We start from the raw sequence: 15,850 nt of genomic DNA, 5'->3' as shown, positions 1-15,850 counted from the left end.
ATTTTTTCCAAAACGAAAGATTTCACTAACTGAAAGTCCTAATACATTGCCGATTTCTGCCCAAAGTGATCTATTTAAAAAAGAAAAAAAACAAGTGTGGAAATAAAAGAATTACGAATTGCGTAATTTACATTTTTGAATCATGCCTCTGCGATGTAGTTGTAAATATTTTAAGACAATTTTATCATTTAGCAATTACCGATGTTTTACCTTTTGTATATTTTCCGTTCAAGTACCTCTTTTTCGTTCCACATCCATTAATGCGGTGATTATCAGAATGATATACGTATAATATGCTTTAGTTGCATGAATGCAATGCCTCCTTCCCTTAATTTCAGCCGAACCGTGTTTTTTCCGGTATACAGCCAACGGGAACTCTACACCTTGGCAACTATTTCGGTGCTGTAAAAAAATGGGTTGATTTACAAGATTCGGAAGACAGCGTGCTGTACAGTATTGTCGATTTACATTCAATCACGTTGCCTCAGGTAATATTCGAAGCAAACATCAATTTCAAGTGTGCAGATTTTCGCAGTAAATTATTTACAAATTTCACTACTCTGTTTCAGGATCCTAAAGTCCTATCTAGAAATATTCTAGAGGTAACTGCATGCCTAATGGCATGTGGGATAAACCCGACTAGGAGTATTTTATTTCAGCAATCCATGGTAAATAAGTGTACTTCAATACGGATCAGTTATTCTAAATGCGAATATATGATAACCGTTTTGACTTTTAAATGCGAAATTCGTACTTAGACCGTATAGTGTGTAGTATACCTATTTTCCTTTTGAATTATTTCACAGGAGTGCTCGTGGAATATTGTTGAAAGAACCTAAAGTGTATAATGATAATATTGGGTGTTTATCTGCCTAGGTGCCACAGCATGTAGAGCTTTCTTGGGTTCTTGGTTGTATGACTACAATGGCGAAACTTGGACATTTACCCCAGTACAAAGAGAAGTCGGCTTCCCTTAAAGAGGTCCCTCTTGGGTTGTTTATTTATCCAGTTTTACAAAGTGCCGATATACTGATATACAGGTAAGTTCAGTAAAGTGTTGCCTGAGGGAAAATGTGTATCAAGGGAGCCTTGACGTCCAGAGAAACAAATACGTTTCGTAACTAATTATTACCCATCTGCTATGCATTATCACATAGTAAATATTCATTCTGCCAGAAAAATGCTCAAATTAAGTTTTTATCAATTCAGAGAAGTCTGACATGAGCAGAGAAACTTGTGGCTTTTAGAACAACTTGATTTTGGGATAAGCATCCTTATCTTTTGAAAACCTGACTCTATCCCTGATAACCACAATACCCAGATTAACCTACCGTTATGCGCTTTGAATTCATGTATTTAATGTAAATTATACTTTGTCCAAAGCATCGGTATATGCATGATTAGAATGTGTTTCTCACTTACACACACCATATATTGCTATTTAAAATAAGTGTAATTTCAATTTTTGTCTGCCAAAGAATGATGAGAATGAAATTCTCAGACATACCATCTATTAGAATATGATATTTAAATATAAGGGCTCTTTCAACATTTGTAAATCAAAAGCAGTTGCTTAATAGGAAATTAAACATTAATATAAATTAACTCTTCCTTCGCGATAGAGTTAAAAAATAAAGCAACAATCAATTAAGTAAATACCCTATTTACCAAAAGCATGAATTTTTATCTCTAATTTTGGCCATTAAGTTCCTAAAAAATTGACTGCTCATAGTAAGTGAAATATCTTAAATTTAAAGTCATAACTTAGTAATCCACTGAATAACACTAACTAGCATTGATTATTCCTTAACCTTTCCTGTGATACCAGAGCAAATAAGGTTCCAGTGGGTGAGGATCAGCTGCAACACCTTCAACTGGCCCAGCATCTTGCTAATACTTTCAACAAGAGATATGGGAGATACTTTCCACATCCGAAAGCAATAATCAGTGGTAAGCTCTTATAATTTGTAGTTCTTGAAGCTCTGTTGAAATGGGCATATTGAATAAAGCAGGCTGAAAGCAAAAACAATGTGACATCTGCCTAATTGGGGGGAAGAATTAAGTGTATTGTGACACCACAGAAATAAATTATCTCTTACATTCTCCCTCATTAATTGCATAGCATGGACGAGGGTTGCCCTGAAAGTAACTTAGGTTTTCAAATAAAATGTGAGCCTAATTACAAGACAAAGGAAAGAGGTCTCATCCACAGTTAGGACATGATCTAAGAGTGTATTACAATCTTTCTCTTATGCTTCAACGAAAGTCAGCAATGTAGTAAGATGCTCTTTTTGTGGTCTTCCATCAAGATTTTTGGCACCCGTCTGGCACAAAACTTGTGTAAGCCAAGCTTGCTCGCTACAATTTCATGCGGTGATCTTCCCTAAGTTTTGGGAAAATGAAGCAAGAGATCCATAATTATAAAACGGCAATTTAACGCTAACTTTTTTTGTTGATTTTCACCATCAGTTCTTCTGTTACAAGGTTAGGCCGACCACTTTGGTCCTCTATTGAACATTGGTGTGGCAATTTTTAAACTAAATGCACCACTGCCTCACTCCGCCTTCTCTCATTCCACCACTGTACACTTCACAGTGTTGCCTATGAAATTAATTGGTTTGCGTTAGTTTTTCGCCAGTAAAAACCTAATCACAGAATACACTTCACAACTCGTGGGATTTTCCATTAGAGCGCGCATTTTAATAGTTCGCTACAAGCAAAGTACATTGAAGAACCACAGTGTACACAATACCACAGCAAGATGTGTACCGAGTGCAGGGACGTTTAGACACAAAGATTGTGGCTCTAGCCCTACCCACTGCCACGCTAGGCAAAAACGTAAGTTACTTTCTTGACACCTCACATATATTCGTTGAAGGTGTCACAACTTTTATGCAATAGGACCATTGAAAATGCTTACTGACCAACAAACACCAAAAGCAAAGACCATTGAGTTGACGACCATTTTTGGACCGCTATCGACAAGACAGAGATTCCACCTATCGAATATTTCCTCTTCTTGCTCTTGAAACTGTGGCTTGGTGTTTGAAGACAATGAGGAATTCAAGAGCACCATTGTCAACCAGTGGAATTCCCAGGCAGCGGCGAACTTCTATGCCGAGAGATGCTGCAAGCAACTGGTGCAGGGTTACGAAGAGTCCTTGAAAGTTAACAGCGAATATGTAGAAAAGTGAATTAGGTTGGTCGGAATCTGAAACTAATTAAAACCTTTTTCTTACGGTTTCCTTTTTGTTTGCCCAATATCATCAACAAATGGATAGAGAAGAGCAAATATTTGTCAATTTGGGTTTAGGAAGATGGGCTTGTGTGATGCCGTAGCAATTTACAGAGAATGCAATGGCAAACAGAAAGGAACATTCAGTATAATAAAGAGTATGTTTGTATTCTTTGTGGATTTTGAAAAGGCATTCAACAGAGTAAACTGATATCACAATTAATTTAATTTTGCCAAAGATAGGACTAGACTGAAGAGAGAAACAACAGGAACTGCACTTGTCCCTGACTGCATATTGGTGGATAAGTTATGGAGAGATGGTGTGGGCGGTGGGGGCAGGGATGCTCACTATTAAATTTGTTTCAATAGAAACAGTGCCAAGGAGATAGTAAGAGAGGTCTGGGATGGAGGTAGGAGTGAAAGTATTTCAGGAATCCATCAGTTAACTTTGCAAATGATCAAGCCGTACGTGGCCAAATTCCAAGAAACTGTGGAAGATGCCGCGACAATAACTTCAAACGGAGTCATTCGCAATGTGCATGTTACAATGTAAATACTTCGTAGTGTAAAAGTCATTTGCCTTGACTGAAATGCAAACCCGAATCCTGTAAACAATTAGGTTGTTTTACCTTTGACGAATTCCAAGAAACTGCAGAAGATACCACGACAGTACCTTTTAACGGAGTCATCTGCAATGCTCGCATTAAAACGCAACAATATCATGGTGTACTTAGCCAGTCAGCAAAAGTGTTGCAATCATTACGTAGTGCATTGTAGTATCAGTGTGGTGGATATGAGATGAGAAATAACAATATGAAAATGGAGGTGTTCAATTTCTCAATAAATAGGAATATTAAAGCGCAGCAGGGGATGAGGAACTGGAGCTGATGGAACAGTTCACCCATATAGGGAAGTGTTTTGAGTGAGGTTGAACTGGGTGGTTGGGAAATTAAAAGAAGGATTCCATATGGTAAAGAAGTGTTTCTCTAGTGGTGGGAGTTGATGGCAGATGCCCTAAGTAAAGATTTAAAGAAAAGACTGGTGAAACTTCAATATGGAGTGTAGTTTTTTATCGTCAAGAAATATGGTTATTAAAAGAGCAGCATGAAAATAGATTTGGGGGACTATGAGTTGTGGGTGTGCAGAGAATGAAATGGAGGGAAAGGAAAGCAAATGATGAAGTTGTAGGCATGGTGGTGGAAGAGGAAAGGTGGTTTGGGGAAATTCAGAGAAGGGCGGAGAAGTGGATGTGGGAGATACTGAGGGTGAATGGGATGCCTAACATGTTAATGGAGGGGTATATATATAGGGACAAGCAAGGCAGAGGGAGGGAAAGAAGAAGCGTTTTGGATGGAATTAAGGGAGGTAGAAACTATAGGGAACTGAACAATAAGTAATTGCACTAATTAGTATGAGGTCGAAGGATAGATTTTGTCATGCTATTTAGGGCTTAGGAGTACGGTGCTGTGTTGTTATCGGGTCAGTCAAAAAACCAACCCTAGGCTGATAAGAGTACTACTAATAAAATAATTAATTTATAAAAGCCATAAACACAGTAATCAACCCGAAGGTTGGTTTGGTAGGTGATGGTAGAGTTCACCCAGTACTAAGCCCGACGGCGTGTGAAATTCACACATCAGGGTAGGGGGGCCAGTTCCTTCCCCTGTGCCGGTTATGGTTTTCCAGGAAGACCTGGTACCCATAAAATCACATAGATTGGGTGGAGCTGCAGGTGCCCAGAGTGCCTTGCCCGGGAATCGAACCCGGGACTCCATCGGTCAGCAGTCTAACGCTCCAACCCCTGGACTACCGCGACCCACAATTTATTTATATGAAGGCATAATATGTCAATAGTTCTAAACATTGGAGGCGGGGAATATTCTATTTGTCTGTGTACCTTCTCTATGGTTCATGAATATTTTGGCAGCACCGCATTCTGTGCACTGTCCTCTCCTCCCATGCACCATATCCCTCCTGTCAAGCTGGCAAATACCGCATAGTTCCACGAGGAATGTGTAAAAAGTATCAGGAGCAATTTTTCCTGGCATGGCTACGCTGCAGTGAGCTTGCAACTGTGATGGCTTGGTGGTGGGGCATGGGTCTGACATTTAACACCTGCCAATCACCTGCGAGCGTTTGTTCAGGCTAAATTGTGTTTTCAGAGGCTCCCTGTCAAGTGACTCTGTGCAAGTGCAAAGTGCAGTGAACATTGAACATCAATTCGTAATCAAATTTTGTGTCGGACTGAGGAAATTGGGCACGATTCGCCGAGTGTTCAAGGATGAATGCTTGCCACAAACTGCCGTTTTCAAGTGACTCAAATTCTTCAAGGATGGCCGAAAGAGTGTGGACGGCGAGCCTCAGGCCGGACAGCCATCAATGTCAAGAACCAACAGCAACGTGTGCGTGAAGTGCTGAATTCAGACCATCGGATAAGTGTGCATATGATCGCAGATCGTATATTGGCATTCATAAGATGACAGTACACATCATTGTTACTGACTATTTAGCAAAGCAAAAGATGTGTTCTAAACTCATGCCAAGGGTCTTGATGGGCGACCAAGAGCAGAGTGGAATGGCTGCTTGTGAAGACCTGCAATGTTATCGCAGCAATTCCCCAATCTAACAGTCCGCACTTGGCACCAACTGAATATTTCCTATTCCTTATAAAAGGGAAATCCAGCATCCCTCAAAGGACACCACCATGGGACCTTAATTGCCATCAAAGAAGCTTGCATTTGTATTCTTAAGAGTACCCATATCCAGAATCCCCCTACCAGGGAGCCTTCGAGTTGTGGAAAAGTCACCGGCAAAAGTGTTTTGACGTTCAAGGAATGTACTTTAAAGAATTTAGAGGCTCTGTAGCAATATCTGAAACAAATATCTCTTTCCGAAACTTTTCCTGATACTTTTTATATAAACCCTCTACATTGTACGAATCCCACCCTGGCTGCCTAGCATTTCCTAGTGTCCACCTGTGCCCCAGTTTTATATATGTCATTTTTAACTTAATGCTTAATCCAATCTTCATTACCCTTTTGTTTATGCAAAATAAACTGCCAATGGTCTTAAATCCATAAGAATGTGAGTTAGTAGTTTAATTCATGGGAATCGTAAAGGGTCCGTTGAGCACCCTTTTGTTCAAGCAGGAAGTAGAGAACTATCCATCTAGTGCCTAAATGCTGCTATTCATTGGAAGGTTATCTATAAATTTAATGTCAATGTTTAATGCTTCCTGTGCTAATTTTCAAAATTCTCCCCTCGCCATGCAGATGGTAGTTCAGCTCGAGTCCGAAGTCTAAGGAACCCAGCCAAGAAGATGTCCAAGTCAGATGTGGATCCCAAGAGTCGCGTCGAGCTGGCAGACACAGATGACCAAATAGTCAATAAGGTCAAGAAGGCACTCACCGATTTCACGTCAGAGGTCACCTGGGATCCAAATGGTCGACCAGGTGTCGCTAACATAATCTCCATCCACTCAGCAGTGACTGGGAAGTCACCCCAGGACATTGTTGAAGAGGCACAGGGACTTGATACTGCCATGTATGTGTTCCTCAAAGTCCATTTGCACATCTTAAATAATTATAAATTGCCACCAGAGGAGAGAAAGAATACATGAGTAGAGAGATATAATGTCCTGGAATGAGTGACATGTGTTCCATCAGCAGCATCACATTCAATGACACTTAACATTTTCACCAAAAGGATTTAATATTTCACAACCATGGTTTTGATGATGCACAGCATCGAAACCATGGTCGTGAAATATTAAATCTTTATGGTGGAAATGTTAAGTTTCTCTTTACCCTCATAATGAAGGAATTCCACAAAGTTAAACCTGTAAATGTTATGTTTAAGATTCAATGGAAGTTGAGCATGCAAACTTTACCCCCGAATCAAAATGAATTAGGCCCTCTGTAGATTAGTAAGCCACATTTTGTTGCAATAATAAAATGCTGGTATAATTTGAAAGGATATACAAGGGCTGTTTAGAAATTAACTCACGTTTCGGCCTAGCGTGGCGGTGAGTAGGGCTAGAGTCACTTGGCAAACGAGGAAAGGGAAGGAACAGGATGGGGATGTTGGACGGGATGAAGGGAGGAAGAAATTGCTCAGAGATGAAGAGGGACCTGACGTAGAGTAGGATGTTGTGTTTTGCTAGAGGTCACAAATTATTTAATTAGTAATTATGTCCATCCAAAAACCTACCTTAACCAGTAGATTACCTAATAATAATAATAATATGATAATAATGGGCAGAACATTGTTAAAATCAAAAATCCCACCGAATCACTTAAAAATTTAAGATAATTACTTCATAGCTGGTGAAATTTTTCAATCATAATCAGAAACAAGGTCCCAACTATGCTCTAATGGATTCTATTGTGTTGAAATTCATTTTCATATTATATAAATTTTTTATATATTTATGTAAACCATTAATCAAAAGGATTCTGGTAGCCTTTTCTAAAACTGAATATATAAAATAATATTTCCTTCCTTTACGACTTAAGGAAATAATATTTAATATAGTCAGTCTTAACCCATCGACTGTGAATGGAGCATTTTTTAAGTTTTAGTGGAGATTTTATTAATATAAATGATAAAGTGGATTTCTATGACCTAAAAATCCACTTTCATATATGTTAATTAAGTCAACTCTAAAAATTAAAGAACTGTTTATTCACAATTAATTGGTTGAGAACATATAAGAATAAGCATTGATTGAAACTCTCCCATGTACTGCTACCTTGACCTGGTGGAAGGCCTTGTGATTTCCGATGACCCCTAGAGCTGTGCCAATGGGAGTGATAATAATTGCTCCTGGTAGGGTCACCCATGCCAGATAGGTCGAAGGTTAGGAGCCAGACGGAAGGTAGTCCACGCAGCGTCTGTTCCTTAGTGAGACAGCTTCAAATGCATGTGACCCCAGGGGGGGTGGCCTTTGCGTGATGGTGTCATGTTGAAAACACTATTGAGGAAGGCAACGGGACACCACCTCAATTATTATTCCCAAGATTTCTGCGATAGACACCATGTTGGAATTGAATCCTGGCAATGGGCCTCAGCCCAATCGGCCATGTGCCAATTCCCGGCAGCAAGGGAGACAAGGCTTTCATAGTGGTCATCTCATCAAAAGGGACTCCAAAAGCATAGAAAAATTAGATTAGGGACTTGAATGTTAGGGTGATGCTGTCAAAAGGAAAATTTGTAAACATAAAGCGAGAGATCTAGGACAGATGTATAAATGTTTCAGGTCTATGAGAGGTGAGATGGATGAATAGAAGGAATTAAATTAACAATTTTAGAGTGATAGTTATAGAGAAATATACAACCAAGAGGAAGAGAGTCAGTGAAAGGTAGCAATAGTATTGAACAAGAAGGTAGGAAGGAGCACAGGAGCCAGCAACAGATAGGATATTTCTATTGGAGGCAAAAGCAGAACCGACAAAAATGGCCATTGTTCAGGTATACATGCCACCGAGCAATCATTAAGAGGAAGAGGTTGATAGAATGTAGATCAGTTAGAGATAAGTCGGGTAAGATAATAGTTGGCCCAGGAAACATCCAAAAGAGATGGAAGGAATGTCTAGAAGAACTATGGTAAAGAACTAGGGCCAGGGAGTTAATACGTAGAAAGATATGATGTAAATGAAGATAGCTTAGGTCCAGGCATACTCGACGATGAGTTGGAAAGGGTGTTAAGAGAAACGAAATAAAATAAGGCCATGGGGGTACACAAAATTCCTGTAGAACTACTAGAGGTTTAGGAAAATGTGGGAGGAAGAGGCTATATGGGCTGATTCGTAGTATTTATGAGGAAGGAATCTGGCCGGAAGACTTGTTGAGATCAGTTTTAGTTCCTATTCCGAAAAAGGTAAAGGCCACGTCATGTGAGGACTATAGGACAATTAGTTTGATATCCCACGCAGCTAAAGTTGTTCTCAGGATCATAAACAAAAGGATAGAGAGTAGGGCAAATGATTACTTAGGGGATGATCAGTTTGGGTTTAGGAAGGGGAGAGGTACGCGTGATGCCATTGCAGTAATGAGATTATTAATCGAGAGTAATATAGAACACAACCAGGAGGTATTTGCCTGTTTCGTAGATTTCAAAAAGGCATTTGATAGCGTGAATTGGGAAAACTATTGAATATATTGCAGAAAACAGTAATAGATGGGAATGATGGGAGACTAATCCACAAACTCTACATGTCTTAGGTGCGAGTAGGAAATTGAGAGTCTGGATGGGCAGTTTTAGGAAGAGGTGTAATGCAGGATTGTCCATTATCACAGATGCTGTTCAAGGTATAGGCAGAGGAAATGATTATAGAGGCATGGGAAGAACTGGAGGTAGAAATGAAAGTGGGCGGGGAATTCGTAAAATCAGTTAGGTTTGCTGATGACCAAGCTTTAGTTTGTCAGTCAGCCAAGGAGTTGCAAGCATTGCTTAGTGAATTGGAAATTCAGTGCAATAGATTGGGATGAGAATGATGATATGAGAATATGAGCAAAAGGCAGGTTATGCAGTTTTCCAGGAAGAGAAAAGCCAAGGTAAACATTAAAATAGGAAGAACAGTAGAGTAGGTGGAAAAGGTAATGTATCTGGGAAGTATTTTGGACCAAAATTAGGAAAGTGGTGGTTATAGAAGGAGAAGAATTGCACTAATAATAATATTGGAATAAATACTTATTACTAATAAATACTATTTTTATTTGTTTCTTTAACCCATTAATTTTAAATATTTTTATAATTTTAAAGTAAAGAGGATTTCAGAAGGAGGAAGGAATTGATGACAGGAACGTTGAGTAAGAATGTTAAGAAAAGACTTGTTCAAACTTTGATATGGAGCGTAGTTATGTGCGACATGGAAATGTGGTCATTGAAGCGGGAAGATAGACGTAGATTGGAGGCTTTTGAAATGTGGGTGTGGAGAAGGTGATATGGGCCAAAAGGAAAACAAGCGAAGAAGTTGGTGGGTGAGGAGAGGGGATTTTTGGGAGAAATCATGAGGATGCTGGAAAAATAGATGAAGGGCATATTGATCAGCAGTGGGATGTTGAAGACTGTGATAGAGGGGATAATGTAAGGGAAACAAGGAAGGGGCAGGAATAGAGAAGGGATGTTGGACGGGAGGAAGGAAGTATATAGAGATGAAGAAGGACTTGATGTATAGTCAGTGGTCAGGTTATGTTTTTCTAGTAGAGACAAGATAATTATTTGGTTGTTGTGTGCATCCAAAACCTACCTTAACTGGTAGATTACCTATAGTAAGAATTAATTCCAAATTAAGAAATTTTTATGAAAAATTTGATGTTACACAATTAAGGAAGCTGACTAATAATGTATTTTATGGAGTTGCTATTGGAAATTACATAAATATGATAAAAATGTTTTACATAAAGCTGTTTTTTATACCTGGAGGAAGCATGAAATTGTTATTCAAATGTAAGCAACTGAAAATATGGAATTTCAAGGAAATCCAAGTATACAATGTATCTTTCCACTGCCCTTTAAAGATACATTGTATTCTTCATTTAATTAAAATGAATTTCCACAAATTTGAGCGGGGAACAATTGAAATCTAAGTATATTAATTAGTTATTGTACTAATAAATTAAATTGATAAGGTTGATGAAGGTGTTAGTAATGTAAATAAATCGCCATTTAACATTCATAATGTACAATTCATGCATCATTTACATTGGCTACTTAATATTGTCTCATGCTCTGTTTTTCCATATTTACTTCAATTGATATTCCATTAGCCCAAGTGAGAGTTTGAACATTCCCATGCTCGATGAGTGCCTTCTGCCTGGGAATCTGTTCTTTGTCTAAGCTTTGGTTTATGTGTCTATTCCAGGTACAAGTTAGTGGCTGCAGAAGCCATTTGTGAAGAAATAAGGCCAATTAGGACCAAGATAAATGAATTGTTAAGGGATCCCCAGTTTCTGTTGCAGACATTGGCTGATGGCGCTGAAAAAGCATCAAGTATAGCTGAAGTCACATGGGACAATGTGAGGAAATTGGTTGGAATGTCTCCCTGACACCTCACTGCCTATATTCGTTTGCTTCAGCATCTTGCTTAGTGAATATTTGCTCAGGAGGTTCCATGGTGGTATTGCGTTGTTCATACTAGATCTAAGTTTACAAATTTTTGAGGAGGTGAAAATCAGGGAAGAATCGATTGTGTCAGTCACTTGATAAACTGACAAACCTCTTTGTTTGTACATACCTGTGTGAGAAATAAATGGCTTTTCAATAATTCTTGACTGTAGAAAATATTTTATTTTCTGCAATGAGTTTTCATTTTAATGTTTTTTCCAAAAGAAGCATTACTTATACTACGTACATATGGTGACCTTAATATTTGTTTGCTTCTGCATGTGTGTATATTATGTTATGGTAAAGATATATATGGATTAGTGTATATTCTAGAAGAGGAAATAAAACATTCTTTAAAAAGCCAGAATAAGTATTGACTACATATACAATCCACCAGCCAGCATTTCAAGGCAGATTTGATTTGAGTCAATTGGTTGAAATTAATGAATATGTGGTAGGTAATATGATTAATTTGAAGAGGTTGGTGACCCAAAACCTGTGCATATCTCAGCCTGAGGTGAGTTGCAAGGGTCAGTGTTAGGAAGGGGGATATGGCTGGAGTGTCCACTATCACCTGTCCTTTAAAACTTACAAGGTTTTTATAAAACGTATTGGTAGCAATATTTTCCTGACAAATGTGTGAAGTGCTCAATTCAGACCATGGGTTAAATCAGCACATGATTGCATATCATATAAAATTACAGTGAACACCATTATCACTGAAAATTTGGTGCTGCGAAAGAACTGCTCCAAACTCATTCCAGAGGTCTTCGGATGGATGACCAAGAGCAGAATCGAGTGTCTGACTGCCAAGACCTTCTGATGTGGCATCGTGATGATTCCCCAACTCCCTTACAGTCCCTACTATGCACCTGCAGACGATTACTCCTATTCCCTATAAAAGTGAAATCCTCCCTCAAAGGACACCACCAAGGGACCACAAGTGCCATCTAAGAAGCTCATATGTGTACCCTCAAGAACCTTCCAGAATCCACTTACCAGGCAGCCTTTGAGTCATCGGAAAGTGGCTGGCATAATTGTCAGCACTCAAGGGATGTGCTTGAATTTTTTAGCAATATTTGAAATAAATCCATTTTTCTGAAACTTTTCCCAATACTCTTTTATAAACCATGTTTACGAGGAGGAAATATTAACAAGGCATGGGAATAGTAGTGAGTGGAGAAATCTTAAAATCAGGTTTGTGAATGATTAGGCTTTATTTGGCCAGTTTGCCTGAGGATTACAATCATTGCTGAAAGCATTAGATAATGTATTTATGCGTGAGACTCAGTGTAATCAAAGAGAATAGAGCTTTTTGAGGAATAAGATGGATATAAAAATTGGAGAGAGAGTGTGTGGTAGAGTTTACATATTGAGGTAGTGTTTTAGATGACAAATATTGGGGACAAAAGAAGAAGAATTGAATTACTAGGTCCTTGAGAGAGTAAGTATGCATAGAAAAGATAGTCAAAACTTGTGATTTGGAACATAAGTTTGCATAACATATAATTTTAAGAAGTCAGTTCCAAATTTTTGATCCAAGACAGAGGATGAAAGGCATAAATTGGAGACTAGAAATGTGGGTGTGGAGGATTGGAAAGGTGAAGTGGACAGATAAGAAGACAAACGAAGAGCATGGTTGAAGAGATAAATTTGATTGGAAATTGGATGATGAATACTGAGGTAGAGGGGAGGCAAATGAGGCAGGAAAAGGATAGACAAGTTAAACAGACTGAAGGGAGGTCGAAAACGCATCTAATTTGAGAAGAAGGTGTTTTAGTGAAGAGTATTGTGTCTGTCATTTTACGGTTAGAACCCGAGGTTCGAAATTCTACTGAAAAGGAAGTGTCACACATTCACGTTTTCTTTTTGATTCACTTTGTGCGAAATGGAAAGTTGTGGATTAACGATTTGTTTCCAACTATGCGTTGATTTTTTAGATGTGTTCTCCAAATAGTGTCAATCTAAAGGTTCACCAAGGGCTGTTTCCCAGGTACACGATCGCTTTCGTAGAATCTTTATTCTAATTTTCCGTGCATTCAGGAATTACAATGAGGATGAAATCGATGTTGAAATGCAATTGCGATATGCTTTTTTAATATCCAGTGCATAATTGGCAAAAAAACTCCAGGTAAATGCATCGTTTAAAAATATTTAGTTGCTTCAATATAGAAAAGCCACTGAAAAAAACAATTACTCATCCTAAATACAGACATCGATACAAGTGTACTTCTTCCCTACTTTCAAAATATGCGATAGCTGACCAGTTTTCATTAAAACCATGCTACCAATTTCGTTTCTCAACTTTCTAACGGCAGCCCACTTAACAGAAGCACAGTCTGCCGGTTATTACGCTATATCTGAGCTTTTCGGAAAGATACCACTGCAGAATTTGAAGTTATTTTGCTCTGATAATTTACCATTAGTATCACTAATGCTAAATTATCAATGCGTGTATCACTAATCAGTGCTTCTAATGTCGGAAACTGGATATATTTGAAAATGACTGACTGGTGTTTATTTGTCGTCATACTTAGCGTTATCATGCGAAAGAAGAATATGATGTTTGTGCGTGCTGGCTGGTCTAATCTTAATCGGAAAAAACTAAATGTGTTTTGGTGATGCAATGTCGCTCTTTTTCCAGGAAGCAGTTACTCTGAAATAATCCGCCCTCGAATTATTTAGAATGTCGGATGATCCCAGACAATTGTAAAATTTTTGTTCAAGCTGTGACTTTCTTATATCCATTAGAAAATTCGTAATTGTATAGTGATTGATGCACAATAAGTCCCTTTTTAAATGAATGTATTAATTAAAGTATTGCCTTTCTGCAACGAAACTTTCGCTCCCTTGATTTACCATTCGTTGTAATGTTATTCGGGTCGGCGGGAGAATGTATTGTGAAAAGGGTTCAATTAATGATTCAGCAATTTTTTTAGTTTTTTCGATGCTTATTTTTGAGAATACTTTCACATTTTACATCAAGCTCAAAGTCAACAGGGTAGCAGATTTTAAACTTGAACCATGAGAGTTACGGTTCAAGTATTCGGCGCGAGAAAATTGTCATCCATGCGGATGTACTGCCATCTAGTGAACAAATTTGTAACTAGCTTCCGGCAGGAAATACGAGTACAACGTAGGGCGCGCAAGAATTAGACAGTCATGGGGCACGGCAACCCAACAAGTCCATTGCAGAACTATAGAGTGTAAATCCTATGAGTGCTAATGTAGTAATTTTAGAGTAACTTGAATGCATAGAAAAAGTTCTGAGGCAGCTCAAACTTGGGGTTTAAACACGTAAACTACAATCGACAATAAGTAGTCGGCGGTCGCCGTGAGTAGAATCTTGTATGTTCCATCAGAAAGCTAAAGTTTGCGTTTATGAATTGTGTTCTTGAAGTGACGGAGGAGGAAGAAATACTTGTGATGCGACGGCTGCAGAATTGGTGTGTTTTTTCCGGGGTACATGGTTTCCGCTGCTCGTATGCAAAGAACAGAATTACATACAACATTTTAAAATCAATGAATCTGAGAAATCATATATTGACAATATGCTATATAGTAAGGCTATAATAATTTAATTGTTTTAAGGTCCTTCTCCTCAATCTATAACTGTATTTAAACTCTAAACACGAAAATTTTACGCTTGATAGCCAAAGTCAGGCATGATGCCCTAAGTCTTCCCCTTTCCAGGACGTGCTGCTTCTTTCATGTATTTATATTTTTGCTGTAATGGTGTTTGTAAAAAGAAAGTAGTAATATTTTCTCGTAATGCTGATGTATACAAGTATAACACTCGTCAGGTTACTAATTTGCATATTTCTTATGAACATACCAATCGGTCTTACATAGGGCTCCGTAACGTGGGCCTCACTTTGTTCAACGAACTACCAGCGGACTTTAAAACCTCCTTGTGCCTTAAGGAAAATGCCCTCTACCACCAGCCAGAACACCTTTCTTGTTGCTAATGTTGCTCATTCCCATTGGACGTTCCCTATGCTGTATTGCAATTTTTCTTCAGTGCTTCAGTGCCCTTGGTCAAATAAAATATTATTATCGTTATTACTAGCGTACACATACAAGATCCGTTCATAAAAAGATGACACTGTTAGAATAAAAACTTGATTTTATTAGTTAACCTTTAATAATGCCTATCGCCTTCAAAATACACCCCTTGGCTGCCAAAACAATGCTCACAATGTTTTTTCCAACTTTTGAATGCCGCCTGGACCGCTTATTTCGGTACAGCCTTTAAGTCTGGGGTACAGGTCTGTTGGATGTCATCTATAGCATCAAAACGGCGTCCTTTCAAGGTGGATTTCAACTTTGGAAATTGGAATAATTCCGCTGGAGCAAGATTCAAAGAGTAGGGTGGCTGGTCAATCACCGGTGTGCTGATTTTCACCAAAAACTCGGTGACAAACAATAATGTGTGCGGCGGGTCATTGTCGTGATGAAAGACAACCAAGACTTGTTTATCCAAATCCATCATCCTACTCTACATCAGG

General features: G+C 38.5%; 1 protein-coding gene across 1 annotated transcript; it reads left to right on the top strand.

Moving 5' to 3' along the window:
- The first annotated feature begins 126 nt into the window (after positions 1 to 126).
- On the top strand, positions 127 to 11,701 carry TrpRS-m (Tryptophanyl-tRNA synthetase, mitochondrial). The gene is made up of 7 exons (XM_071593174.1): positions 127 to 265; positions 339 to 488; positions 570 to 668; positions 877 to 1,040; positions 1,829 to 1,950; positions 6,508 to 6,778; positions 11,101 to 11,701. Exons 1-7 carry the CDS (start codon positions 143 to 145, stop codon positions 11,282 to 11,284), a joined length of 1,113 nt encoding a protein of 370 aa, XP_071449275.1. The 5' UTR covers positions 127 to 142; the 3' UTR covers positions 11,285 to 11,701.
- The last annotated feature ends 4,149 nt before the right edge of the window (positions 11,702 to 15,850 follow it).

This window comes from Hetaerina americana, unplaced genomic scaffold (genome assembly GCF_022747635.1).
Source record: "Hetaerina americana unplaced genomic scaffold, ioHetAmer1.1.p SCAF_52, whole genome shotgun sequence".
NCBI lineage: Eukaryota > Metazoa > Arthropoda > Insecta > Odonata > Calopterygidae > Hetaerina > Hetaerina americana.
This window is presented reverse-complemented; position numbering and strand designations above follow the sequence as displayed.

Excerpts from the sequence above, each read along its gene's own strand:
- TrpRS-m (XM_071593174.1), top strand. The coding sequence starts at position 143 with ATGCCTCTGCGATGTAGTTGTAAATATTTTAAGACAATTTTATCATTT. Across the intron at positions 266-338 it reads GTTCCACATCCATTAATGCG|CCGAACCGTGTTTTTTCCGG; the intron begins GTGATTATCAGA and ends CCTTAATTTCAG. Across the intron at positions 6,779-11,100 it reads CAGGGACTTGATACTGCCAT|GTACAAGTTAGTGGCTGCAG; the intron begins GTATGTGTTCCT and ends TGTCTATTCCAG.